We start from the raw sequence: 13,468 nt of genomic DNA, 5'->3' as shown, positions 1-13,468 counted from the left end.
TCTCCACACAGCACCCACAGCAGAGCTCAGAGCAGGGCACAGATGACCATTCAAGCCTGCACAGGCACAGGAAACCTGCAGAATCTTTTGGTTTTTCGAGATAGGGTTTCTCTGTGTAGCCCTAGCTGTCCTGGAACTTACTCTGTAGACCAGGCTGGCCTCGAACTCAGAAATCCGCCTGCCTCTGCCTCCCAAGTGCTGGGATTAAAGGCGTGCGCCACCACTGCCAGGCCTGGCTTCTTCTTTTTTTTTTTTTTTTTTTTTTTTTTTTTTTTTTTTTTTTAAACAGGCAGTCAGCAGTCACTATGGCTTTACCGGTTGGCAGTCATGCTCTTACCTCAGCCTACTGAAGTGGGCATGACAGACCTGAGCCACCACAGTCTGCTGTTTGGATGTGTTGATCAAATTTCTCCTCCCCAAATATTGTTCCCTAAAGCCATCTAGTTTACTTCCCCCTGGTGCTAGTCACAATATGTAGTGATTTGTTCTATTTTTTTTAACTGGATATTTTATTTACATTTCAGATCCCATCCCCTTTCCCCATTTCCCCTCCCTGGAAAACCCCTATCCCATACCCCGTTCTCCTTTTTGCTTTTATACATTTTTTAAAATGTTAACCAAAGGCTTTATAAATTTGGTAATGCTCAATATCAATCAGAAGTGTAACCTAATACCCAACCTAGATATATCAACTATCTTTCACTGGTGGAGACATGTGAACATCTGCCTCCATGTCTGGCCCCCCTCTCTCATTCTCTCTCATCACCTAGCTCCTCCTCTCCTTCTCCTCCTTCTCTCTTATTCCTCCTCTCCTTACTCCTCCCACCTTAGATCCTCCTACATATCACCCTTCCTGTTAAAATAAAATTTTTCTCTCAAAATACAGTTAGAGCATAACTATACCAATTTATGTCAGTTAGGTGCAAGATAGACCTAATACCCAGTCCATCATTTTGTTGACTAACCAGAACCTCTGTCATCTCTCCTAAATAAAAGACTTAGTTCTGAACCTGGCTTTTTTTTCTTGGCTTTAGAATGAATGTCAGCTGAAAACCATCCTCTCAAATCTTTTCTCTCAAAGTAAATAGCCAGGATTGGCTATGAGACTATAAGTTTTCAACCCCATCAGAAATCTAGAGTGACTGAGCTAACTGAAATTGTGGGAAGCACAAAGCATAGCTTCTAAAACTTAGCCAATTTATAGAGACCTCTGAACACCTGGACAGTCCCTATACTACAAAATGTTGGAGCATCTGATCTTCAGCCTTCTGGCCCAGGATCATCTGACAGACCTAGTGATGCAGAATTATTAAGGGCTGATTACTCTGTCTAGGCAGATATAATCAGTCGACTGTTCTGCAAGTGTGTCCTTTTCTGGACAGTAATTTGTCTGTAGATGGAAAGAGGCAATTCTTGCCTAGTGGCTGTCTCACCACAATTGGAATAACTCCAAAGATGCTCAATTTCTTCTTAGAATCCAAGACAGGAAGCTGTCAGGAGCAGACAGGTCTCTAATCAAAATGAACATTAATACAGAAATGTTTCTGTGGATTTCTGATGTTTTGAAAACCTTGTTCTGTTTTGTTAAGTGAAGTTTTGTTTGGTTTGTTCTGAGTCAGGGTCTCACCAAGTAGCTCTAGCTGTCATTGAACCAGACTGGTTTCAATCTGAGATACCTGCCTCTACCTCCCAAACTGGAGTTAAAGGTATGAGCCACCACAATGGGTTGAATTTTTTTTAACTTGTAAGGAAATTAAAAGCCCAGCCAGTAGGGTGACGGTCATACACATCTTTAGGGATCTTTAGATCCTTACACTTGGGAGGCAAAGACAGAGAGATCTCTGCTATTGAGTCCAGCCTGGTCTGCAGAACAAGTTCTAGGACAGCCAGGGAAATCCTGTCTCATGAAAAGAAAAGGAAAAGAAAAAAAGAAAGAAAAGAAAAGAGAAAAGAAAATCCCAAGGTTAAATTGTAATTTTCCTTTCACAAGGCAGATAAAAATTTTGAATACAGAACCTGGTATGGTAGCTCATGCCTATAATCTCAGTACTTGGAAATTTGAGGCAGGAGGATAGCTGTGAATTCCAAGACCACCCTCAGCCTGATTTACACTGTCTCAAAACACAAAACAAATTATGAATGCCCACTTGAAGTTCAAGCATACCTGGTAGCATTTTCTTTTGTTTTTGTTTGGTTTGATTTTTGAGACAGGCTCTAACAAAGCCAGAATGTTGAGAGTCCTAACTGCCCTACTTCAGCGTCCCAAATACTGGGATGAAATGTGTGGGTAAACACTCCAGCTATCGTCAGGGATTTTTATTTTGCTGTCTTAACCCCGAGGCACCTGACCCTGGTCTCACTTGTACACGAATCTAAGTTAAGTATTCAGTAATTGTTCTATATGGATGCTGGTTTTGTGATACCATTACGTCCTGTTTTCACTTAACACTTAGCAGATTCTTCCAATGTATTACTTATTGCTCAAGAAAATTTGGCCAGTTATGGAGTAGCAACAAAACTTCTTTGTTTCCTATTTCTACAACATTGGCATTGTACTAGGTACCGTTCTCACCTTGCTTTTGGAATTAGGATTTTCATGCAAAAGTAAAAGTTTTGCACCTTGCTTGACCTACTAGGTCGCTCAATAAATTTATTTCTCTACTCAATAAATCCCGCGCACTGTTTTAGCATAAAGCTAAAAGGCGTCTTGGAGGAGAATGGATGGGGGCAGGGCAAACGGTTAAAATTCTGTACCGGCCAGAACTTTAAGAGACACAGGAAAGAGGCGGAGTGACTAGTGAATGACAAAGGAGACAGCCAATGAAGAGTCTGGGAACCAGTCCCTTCCCTCCCTTCGTGCTTCAAATTCTAAGCTTAATTTCCATCCGGGTTCTTCAGCCTCGTTCCCGGGTAGTATAAAGATTGCTGTCTCCTTTGTTCGCCCTCGTTGCGCAGTCGTCCTAGCGTCATTTCTGTTCAGTTCTGAGAATCGGTAGCTGTCACTTGTGCGGCGCTGCTCTGGAGGCCCCGTCCAGCGAGCTCATAGGAGCTTGAGACCGTCGCAGTCCCCTCGGGTAGGACCTTCCTTTCCTTGACCTGTTTTCCATACAGACTTGTCCTGTTAAGGCAGGATATCATTTGTTTCCCGGGAGATAGTGGCGGCGAGCGCCATTTTAAGACACCCAAAGGTGTCAACCTATTTAAAGCAGAAGGGGTGGAAGCAGCACACTGAGGGGTCCGTTATCTTGGGTGCGTCTCCCGGAGGTTTGGCTGTTCCCTGTCGCCGGAGGGCGGAGGGCGCTGCTTTGTAGGTGGGGCGGGACATTCAGGGACCGCGGGAGTAGCGCCGGAATAGCGTCGGTGCCAATGATAGGTTGGTGGACTTCACTGCGGCTTCCTCTGGTCCTTGGCGGTAAGAAGAGGAAGTCTTCAGAGTTTTCGCTGCTAGTGTCAATGCAAAAGTTAGTTTGCCCGAAGGTTGTTGGTAGTTCTGGGTTGGATCCAAGTGTCGCCATTTTGTCTTTAACACGCGGTTTTTAATGAGTGTTAATTAGGTGCCAGGACTGGAGAAGAGTGTTAAGAGTGTGTGATTCGGAGATCCGTTATTTTCCGACTCTGCCACTTTTATCTTTTCAATCGGATAACAATCTTCCGTTGGGCTAGATGCAGCGACTTTGTTCTAAGTTTTGTTCCTAAACTTAACTAGGAAATCTAAATGTGGAAAGGAAATCTAAATGTCTTTTACTTGGTGCGTCTGGCTGGTGACCTTGAATGAATAGGAAGTTTTTTATACCTTTCGCTGCGGGTTAGGGGCGGGGAGGGGGGCGGGTAGCAAGTAAGATGATAAGTAACCAATTGTTTTAAAGATAAGAGATCAATACCTTAGCCAGGTGTAGTGGCCCCCCTCTGTTAATTCCTGCACTCTAAGGCTGCAACCTTGTACTAAAAATAAAATATATTTAGAAGTAAAAGTAGTCTTTTCAAGTGTTGAGTAGCTGTTCATTGACTAAATCATGTCAGGGCAGATGAAAACGGTAAATTAGGCGGGCTTTTTCAACCCCGTTAATGAAAATTGTCCTGCACTGTTAGCCAAAGTATTTTAATTGTTTTTTTTCTGTACTTAAGGTTTATCAGTGTCTTTAGTTACTAAATAATACAGATTTTAATAAGACATGAGCCATAACTAAGCTGTTCAATAAACTTAGGGGACTTTCTTCCAAAGAGGTAATAATATCATTTTTCAGCAGACCCCCGTCAGTTGAGAGGAAAAATGGTTGAAGCAGATCGCCCAGGAAAGCTCTTTATTGGTGGGCTTAATACAGAAACAAATGAGAAGGCCCTCGAGGCAGTGTTTGGCAAATATGGACGAATAGTAGAAGGTGAGTTATCTAAAATTATGTGCTATATTAATATTATTAAAAGACAAGCTGTGATGAATTTGAATGAACTGATCATCTGACATGATAATGTATTTTGTCCTCTAAGAAGTTCTGAGCTTGCTTTTTGCAAATATGCTCTGATTATCTTTGTTTGAATGAAAGTAACCCCCCCCCAATTGTTTCAGTGCTTTTGATGAAGGACCGAGAAACCAATAAGTCAAGAGGATTCGCATTTGTCACCTTTGAAAGCCCAGCAGATGCAAAGGATGCTGCCAGAGACATGAATGGAAAGGTATGATTGTTTAATAAAAAGGTGTTTCTTGGTGACAAAAATAACTAAAGTGTTATCCAAACTTCAGTCAGAACAGCTCTGGAATTTTTATTTTGTGTATGTATGCATAGCCAGAGACTTTTCATCACAGCCACTACTCTTCTGAATTTTATTTTATTGTATTTTTTTTTTGAGTCAGTTTGAGTCGATGTATATAGATTTTGTTTTTTTTTTTTTGTTTTTTTTTTTTTGTTTTTTTTTTTTTTTTTTTTTTTTGTAGTCTTGACTATATAGATCATGCTGACCTCAAACTCACAGATCCTCCCCTGCATGCTAGAAATAAAAGACCATGCCCAGTCTCAGGTCTGATTTTATTGTGATTCCACAACCAAATTTTGTGGCTAATGATAAGGGTTATATGCCTAAGAAGAGTTAGTTCAGAGCAGTATATAATGATGTTATGTGATACCTTGTATATCTTAGAACCCATAAACCATAATTTGATAACTTAGCTATTTTTTGTTTTGGTAACAACTTGAACACATACTTAGACGTTTATTTTCCTAAGGAGTAGTATAGTGAATGTCTTGCATCTAGTAGAAATTTTAAATGAATGGAATTGTATTATATATAGAAATAGTATTTCCATCATTTTTCCTATGATATTTGGCAGATAAAGCTATTTTAAAGGGCCTATTGGAGTCACAGGGCATAGTGAGTGGATCTTTTAAGTTTTCTTTAAATCTTGATACAATTTTTTTTCTCTTTGAAGTCCTTAGATGGAAAAGCCATCAAGGTGGAGCAAGCCACCAAACCATCATTTGAAAGTGGTAGACGTGGACTGCCTCCACCTCCAAGAAGCAGAGGCCCTCCTAGAGGTCTTCGAGGAGGAAGAGGAGGAAGTGGAGGAACCAGAGGACCCCCCTCACGGGGAGGACACATGGGTAATGATTGGAACTCAGGCTTGGACACATGAGTAATGATTGGAATTCAGGCTTGGGGTTTTAAGTTAAGCTGTAGATCTACATTGGTGTGTGCAGTCTTTTTCAAAGGCTAAAGCCTTTGAAATGGAGACTGACGACCTTACTCATGACTTGAAAGGAAAATGTGGATGGCCCAAATTATATTACAATGTTAAAATTATGGACCACATAGTCTTACCAAAGTAAAAAAAAAAATGAAGGGCAGGATTGGAGCTTACCCAGATCATTCTTTTATTTTCCTAGTCTACAGGAGGTCTGGATTTCTGAAACAAAGTTTCCCTTGTTAATTGAGGCTGGTCCTGAACTCTTGTCATGCTTGCTCTTGCTCAATGGAAAACAAACCCAGCCTCCCCAACTAAGCAGAAAAGATAATGTTGTGACCCATGCACGTGCACATAATTGTGTTTTTTTTCCCTCGAGGCAAATAGTTCTTAGTCTTTTTCTTGGGTTTTTTTTCTTAATTATTGTGTTAATGTATTTTCTTTCTATTCTAATATAGATGATGGTGGCTATTCCATGGATTTTACCCTGAGTTCTTCGAGAGGACCTCTTCCAGTAAAAAGAGGACCACTGCCACGAAGTGGAGGTCCTCCTCCTAAAAGATCAGCACCTTCAGGACCAGTTCGTAGCAGCAGTGGAATGGGAGGAAGAGGTAGGTGTGACATACATTCAAATCTGGCCTGCTATGTCAGTCAGGCAAGGTGGTGCTAGTCCAATTCCAGCATTGGGATGTGAGGGATGTATGTGTGTAGGAGGATCATCAAGAGTTCAACACCTTTTTTATTTTTTTAAAATGCTTGGCCACTGAGATGACTCAGTGGGTAAAACATTTTTACCCACTGAGTTGATTAAATCACTTTTTTTAATAGCCTGTGCTATTCGAGCATAAGAACTTGAATCCAATCCCCATTCACACACAAAAGTGGAAAAGGCATTCACTACAGAGTTGTCCTGATCCACATTTACGCCATCACAGGCACAAAAGCCTCCACCATAAATGCACAGTAATACATTTTGTTTAAATGCTTATGCTTATAATTGATGGATGGATTCCAGTTAATCTCATAATTAGTGAGCACTGAAATGATGCGACTGGGAGGCTTCCTGTCTTAGCTACACTGAACATTTGATTAAATCACTGTCTTTTTATTGTCTGAGCATAACTGACATTTTAGCTTGTCGATGGCTAGATTTTAATGATTATTTTTTTTCTTTAAGCCCCTGTGTCACGTGGAAGAGATGGTTACGGAGGTCCGCCACGAAGGGAGCCGCTGCCTTCTCGTAGAGATGTTTATTTGTCCCCGAGAGATGATGGATATTCCACTAAAGACAGGTAACAGAAAAGTGCATTTTCTTTTTAAGAGTCCTGTTGAAAGAAAGCACACCAGAAGCATACACCAAATTTTCTTTTATTGCAGTTATTCAAGCAGAGACTATCCAAGTTCTCGAGATACGCGAGATTATGTGCCACCACCAAGAGATTATACTTACCGTGATTATGGTCATTCCAGTTCACGAGATGACTATCCATCAAGAGGCTATAGGTAAGTGGCTACTAACTATGATTGCTTATAGGAATTTTCTGGCCGGGCAGTGGTGGCACACACCTTTAATCCCAGCACTTGGGAGGCAGAGGCAGGCGGATTTCTGAGTTCGAGGCCAGCCTGGTCTACAGAGTGAGTTCCAGGACAGCCTGGGCTACACAGAGAAACCCTGTCTTGAAAAACCAAAAAAGAAAAAAGAATTTTCTGTAAGACTTCATGCCGTGGGGGCTTGAGAGGTAACTTAAGCTGTTAAAAGCACTTTACAAATATCCCTGGTTACCCAACTTCCAGCCTTGAAACCTGTGTAAAGATGGAAGGGGGGGGAAGAGATTCTTTTGACCTCTACAGGATTGCCATGGCTCGCAGATTTCTCCTCTCATACACTATTTATTTTTACATCAGACAGTTAAAAACAGAACAAAGTAATAAGAGATTTGAGACTTTGAAAGCCCTGTTTTGTTTTGTTTTTGTTTTGTTTTTAGGATTGGGATATTTTTAGAATTTATTATGAAATAATATTTTAATTAAATATTTAATATATTTTAATTTAACAACTGCTTTTATTTAGTGATAGAGACGGATATGGCCGGGATCGTGACTATTCAGATCATCCAAGTGGAGGCTCCTACAGAGATTCGTATGAGAGTTATGGTAAGATACCGGTTAAGGATCTTAACCATCACCAGCTTGAGGTTTTAGGTTCATGAGCTGGATTAATAGGCTGCGTGGTGCTTGCTTTTCAAAGGGACATTTGCTTGCTTTCAAAGGGGTAACTTTATCAGCTGGGCTTTTCCTAGTTTCATGAAGGGTGTTTTGGTTCTTTCCTTGTTTCATTTTTGTTATTTTGTTTGTTTGTTTTTTTTCTTTTGAGGCTGTTCGCTTGCTTTGGAGGGGATTTTGCTTGCTTAAATTGGCAGCCTTATGTGTTTTCCCCCAACAGTGAAAATACAATTTAAAAATTTTATTAACCAGATCAATATTTACCATTGCAATATGAAGGAAACTCAACAGTTCAAAAATTGCAACTTATCACTGGAAAGTGGCTGAGTGTCTACTGTAAATAACAAGCTGTCTGGAATGTCCTCTTGAAATACACAACGTCTTCAGTCTTTTCAAACAAACATTAAAATCAATCCGTACCTCAGCAGATGAGCAATTCCCTCTTATGGCCAGCAATGGTAGAGTTTAAAACTTCCCAGTTGAGAAAGTAAACTTTTAATACACACAATTCTGTAAATTCAGATTTAAATGTTGTATATATACAATTTATAGTGTTGCCATATTACCTGACCATTGACCCTGCAGGTAACTCACGTAGTGCTCCACCTACACGAGGGCCCCCGCCATCTTATGGTGGAAGCAGTCGCTATGATGATTACAGCAGCTCACGTGACGGATATGGTGGAAGTCGAGACAGTTACTCAAGCAGCCGAAGTGATCTCTACTCAAGTGGTCGTGATCGCGTGGGCAGACAAGAACGAGGGCTTCCCCCTTCTATGGAAAGGGGGTACCCTCCTCCACGTGATTCCTACAGCAGTTCAAGCCGCGGAGCACCAAGAGGTGGTGGCCGTGGAGGAAGCCGATCTGATAGAGGGGGAGGCAGAAGCAGATACTAGGAACAAACAAAACTTGGACCAAAAATCCCCATTCAAAGAAACAAACAAAAATGGAAACTTTGTCATAAACTACCCAAGAACTACTAAAAGGAAAGATTGTGTTACCTTTTTAAAATTTCCTATTCCCCTTAATAATTTTTATGTTCTTGTGAGGGAAAAAGTAAGACATGATTAATTTTATTTGCTATTATGAGTTGCTTTCAACAAGCAAATGGTAGAGATGTGTAAGCCTTGACTTGTTACTAGTGTTGTACTTTTCCAAGTAAAAGTGTCCCTGAAGGCCACTTCCTGATTTTTTTCTAGTCAATGAGGCAAGCAATCCCAAGATCTTCCACAAACGTTCAGCCATCTAGATGTCCTTTGGTCTCCATTGAGAGATGAATCACCCTTCCTGTGCAGACAAGCTAGCCATTAGAGAGGGTTGGTTGGGTGTGCTACTTTCAGGATTTTATGGTGTCTTCCAACTGAAATCTCAATGTTCGAAGTATATATATTAAAACAAACAAACAAACCTGAGATCCGATGCCTAGGGATGTACTATTTACCCAGAAACCCAACAAAAAAAGCAAATGGATACTGGCCATATTTTGCTTTTCTGACATTTCCTTGGGAATCTACAAGAACCTCCCTTCCCCTCCCTGAGTAAGACCATTTAAGTGTGTGTTAAAGAACTACAAAATACTCAATAAAAAGTTTGGCCAAAATCAACCATGAAGCTGCAAAACGATGCTTGCTCTTACTGTTTCAAATTTTTGCAACTCTGTAGTGTCTCACTTTTAAAGGAACAGCTTGATTGCAAAGGAGAAAATAGATAAGCAATGAAGTTATCTCCAACTTCCTAAAGGCTTATGACTTCTAAAAAGTGAATCTATCAGCATTCCACATCAGATTTAAAGCACCAAATGCCTGTGAAACCGCAAAGATGGTAAGCAAAGCAAACTAGTTTTTCCGTCTAAGTCGAAATTGAGCACTTACCTTCCTCATAGTACAGTGAAGCCTACTGTACTTCATGGCAATGGAAATGCCTTCTAGATTTTAAAAAAAAAACTTGGAAAAAACCCACAAATGTTCAATAGCGTATTAGAAGTCCTCCAAATTCAACACTTGGAATTTTTTAACGCATGTATGACACTTAGAGGCATTAATGCAGCCAGTTTGTTTATCAATAGCAGTCTGGGAACTGGGAGGGGGAAATTTTTTCTTACATATTTTTGATGAAGACCTGTAAACATGCTTCATGTTTTGACTTTTTTTTTTCAAATTAGTCTTTTAGTCAATATAAGAAATGGCTTAGGATTGGGGTCCCCCGTCTGACCCCTATAAGCCATTGCAAACTTGACCTTTAGTTGGATGCCTGACTTGTTTTAGTTCTATGAAACTACACTGTATGGAGAAAAAAATCTATTGCAAGTGGTCTTTAAAAAAGCAAAAAACCTGAGGCAGCATGCATGACCCAGGTCCAGCCATGAAGTTGAAAAAGATGCTCTTGAATATAGTAAACTTGAAGACCTCCAACTAAAAATCCTTAGACTGCACTTATTCCTTCAAATGTTTTGTCGGTTCAACTTATGGATTTAACGTGGCAGTGCACCATTGGAAAAGAATGAGAATCCATAAGCCATGCAACTTAACCATTTAAGCCATTCCAGTCCATCCCAAGCCAGTGAACCTTCCACCAATTAAGAGAAGTAGTAGAACATGAAATATGCATTAAGCTGCAAGTCTGAACTTGCCTGTTCTTTCTGGAAAAAGGTGTGTGGGGGGAGCATAGGCGAGTGTTCAAGAACTTCCTTTAGAGAAATAAGTAGTTTTCATTCATGTAATTTTTGCAGGTTGAACCTAATGGTCATTTGGTCATGGAGTGCTGATTGATTCACAGTAGATAAAGCTGGCAGTAAGGAACAGTCAGATGCTCAGGTGAGTGTTGGAAGCAGTGTTGAAATACTTGTAGCTTTGTCATTGGGTGGCCATAATACTGACAAGCATTTTCTGACCTCTAATTCATCTGTGAAATGTGGATAATGCTCAACTCTGGACATGTGGATGAAGTTATTTTGTCATGGAACATCTAGCCCATCCATTTTGAGTGAATGCATATCGATGTATTTTCATTTAGAGTATCAGTAGTATGGTAGTACAAGCTGTTTCTGAAAGTTACTAACAGCTCTTGCCTGCAGGAGTTCTTATTAAAAGAGCCTATCTAATTAATGGTTTGCTGTGTGAGCAATGTATGAATTGCACGCTGTTGGGGCTTGCTTATTTTCAATTGACTAGTTAGTGATACAGCTGCTACTGCAACTTCCAAATTTCGTGGGCACAGGGTGGCAGGGTATCTGATTTTAATGTGACAAAACTAATGCTTATAATAGTAGTTGTAATGAATATAGCCACCTTTGGAAGCTGGCACTTTAGAGCTAATACTTAAACTGAAAAACCAAGACTGAGGTACTTTACATTGTAAAATTTTCTGTAATTTGATCCTATGCTTTTCTTTGCAGAGTTGTTGAAGCAGAGGAATGCTGAGACTAAGCCACAGCAGTTGCTTGCCCAGTGCGCAGCAGAATTGGTTTGGTACAGGCAATAGATTTTTTTTTGTCTTCAAGGGAGGGAGGCTGATTAAACCTAATCTCAGTGCTGGTTAACCCTTTAGGGAGTGGTGATCACTTAAAAACTGACTGGATAGAGGGAGACTAATTGTTAAGTGGAGGCACCTACTCAAGAAGTTCCGGTGACTCTTTGTAGACGTTCAGTGGTTCCGACAAAGTAATGGAGCAACTCTTCAATTTAGAGCTGATCACTGACTAGAGGAAACTTGAATTATCTGGGACTGTAACTCCATGGTGGAATGCTTGCCTGAGTACCAGTGAGGCCTAGAGTTCAACCCCTGGCAGAACACACAGAAACACTTCAGTCATAAAAATTACACCTCGGTGGTAACTTTATTCATTGATGTCTGATTTTCAGAAGGAACCCATTTGATGAATTGCCTCATCAGTAAGAAACATAACTAGTTGTCCTGTAAAACTTAGAAGGGGAAGGGCAGTGCTGGGAAATGAAAGCAAAAACTGGAAACATTGTTAGACTAGTGGAAAGCATATTGAAAACAAAAATAGGTCACTGGGTCATTGTAGTTTTATAAAGGTACTTTACCCTCAGGTCTCCGTCTTGAAAACGAATCATGATACAGCTCTAGTTTACTGCTTTGGAAATTAAGAACCAGTAATGTAAATGCAGATATTTTCAACAGAAGCAGGTTGAGTTATAGGGTCAAAGAATTTAACTCAACTTCTGTGATTTTTCTTAAGAATTTGTTACAATACTGTTATAGTTGAGGGAATTTCAAGACTTTAATACTCTAATCAGGCCTGGAGTGGGTTCTTCTGTCAAGACCTTTAGGCTCTTGATATTTTATGTAGATTTTTTTAGTTTGTCATGGACAATGCTACACTGAATACGAATATTAAATTCAAAGTAGGGAGTAGATGGAAAATTTTAAGAGACTTTTTTGACAAATGGTAGAATATAGAACCAGCAGGCCTAAAATTTGCAATTAGAAAAAAATTAGCCTTGATTCTTCTGGCTAAAGTCTGGTTGTAGAAGAATTTAAATACAGAAAGTGTTGTGGTGTGTTTGGTCGCTGGATGTAGAACATAGGTATTATAGATCATTTTTTGGAATGTTTCGCATTGAAACCCAATAAAACTTGAACATGTGTCTTTGTGGTGTTGGGTTCTTTTTTAAGCCCTTTTTGTAAATAGAAATTCATTTTAGGCTTTTCAGGTTTTTTTCCACCTAATTTTCCTCCCCAAACTTCGGTTCTGGGGCACTGTTGGTACAGGGACATCCAGAGTCCCTGAGATGTCTGACCACTGGCCTTCCTCTACTATGGCAAGTTAAAACCTTAGGTAAACATGATGATTCAGGTGCTTTCCTTAATCCTTAACATAAAAGTGAAATGAGAGCTGTCATACCTAAGAAGTCAAGGCTCATATACCAATGATTTCCCCTGTTGCATCTACCTTGATTTCTTGCATATCTTGGAACAATTTTTCCCCCTTTGAGTTAGATTCCCTAAGGAGGACTCCCAGCAGACCCTTACCTTGACAGGTATACCTAGTAACTCAGAGTATAAGATTGGGTTTTTAAGTGTGACCTCTGGGACTACCCATGTAACATGCATGCTCCACGATCCAGCTGGCCTTCAGAGCTGTTTCTTGCTAATTCTGTTTTCTATCTAGGTTGAAGTAGGGAATGGTTTTCCAGTGAGTTTAAATCCCAGTTTCCGCATTACCACTTGTGGGAACTTTGGAGAAATTAACCTGTAGCTGGTCTTTCACCTGTAAAGAAGGTTGATATTATATGTATCCCGAACGTTGATATTATATGTATCCCAGATGTAGAGGAGATTGAGTTCATGAACCTGGCTCATATAGTAAAAGCTTGTTATTATTTTACATCAATTTCCTCTTGTGTTATCTTCAGGGCTGGGCTTTGGAACTCAATATGTTCTGTTAGTTTCCCCTTTTATTAGGGACTGAAAGTTCTTACAAGCTAATTTTTTTTGAAACACTTTATTTCAGAGGCTTGGGGGAAACTTGTAGAAGGTTTCCACTGTCTGCTGTCCTATGCAGGGCAGACCTTAGAAATCTGACCGTTGCTGAGAGGACAAGCAGAT

The 13,468-nt window shown here is 40.1% G+C and overlaps 1 protein-coding gene, 1 long non-coding RNA gene and 1 other non-coding gene across 3 annotated transcripts; all 3 read left to right on the top strand.

The window, feature by feature from the left end:
- The first annotated feature begins 2,932 nt into the window (after nt 1–2,932).
- On the top strand, nt 2,933–9,501 carry Rbmx (RNA binding motif protein X-linked). The gene is made up of 9 exons (XM_034485324.2): nt 2,933–3,074; nt 4,248–4,379; nt 4,565–4,671; nt 5,423–5,594; nt 6,133–6,285; nt 6,852–6,966; nt 7,052–7,177; nt 7,746–7,828; nt 8,483–9,501. Exons 2-9 carry the CDS (start codon nt 4,271–4,273, stop codon nt 8,791–8,793), a joined length of 1,176 nt encoding a protein of 391 aa, XP_034341215.1. The 5' UTR covers nt 2,933–3,074; nt 4,248–4,270; the 3' UTR covers nt 8,794–9,501.
- On the top strand, nt 4,427–4,498 carry LOC117695592 (small nucleolar RNA SNORD61). The gene has a single exon (XR_004604645.1). It is a non-coding gene; the product is annotated as a small nucleolar RNA SNORD61 (small nucleolar RNA).
- Nucleotides 9,502–9,567: 66 nt separating the features above from the next.
- On the top strand, nt 9,568–11,444 carry LOC143435569 (uncharacterized). The gene is made up of 3 exons (XR_013105995.1): nt 9,568–9,718; nt 10,626–10,710; nt 11,292–11,444. It is a non-coding gene; the product is annotated as an uncharacterized LOC143435569 (long non-coding RNA).
- Nucleotides 11,445–13,468: the final 2,024 nt, after the last annotated feature.

Source organism: Arvicanthis niloticus, chromosome X, assembly GCF_011762505.2.
Source record: "Arvicanthis niloticus isolate mArvNil1 chromosome X, mArvNil1.pat.X, whole genome shotgun sequence".
Taxonomy (NCBI): Eukaryota; Metazoa; Chordata; class Mammalia; order Rodentia; family Muridae; genus Arvicanthis; species Arvicanthis niloticus.
Note: the sequence above shows the minus strand (reverse complement) of the source record. Positions and strands in the feature narration are given on the sequence as shown.

What these genes read in the sequence shown, in the direction of transcription:
- Rbmx (XM_034485324.2), top strand. Translation starts at nt 4,271, where the DNA reads ATGGTTGAAGCAGATCGCCCAGGAAAGCTCTTTATTGGTGGGCTTAAT. An exon ending in CTCACGGGGAGGACACATGG is followed by an intron (nt 5,595 to 6,132) that starts GTAATGATTGGA and finishes ATTCTAATATAG; the next exon opens with ATGATGGTGGCTATTCCATG. An exon ending in AGATTCGTATGAGAGTTATG is followed by an intron (nt 7,829 to 8,482) that starts GTAAGATACCGG and finishes TTGACCCTGCAG; the next exon opens with GTAACTCACGTAGTGCTCCA.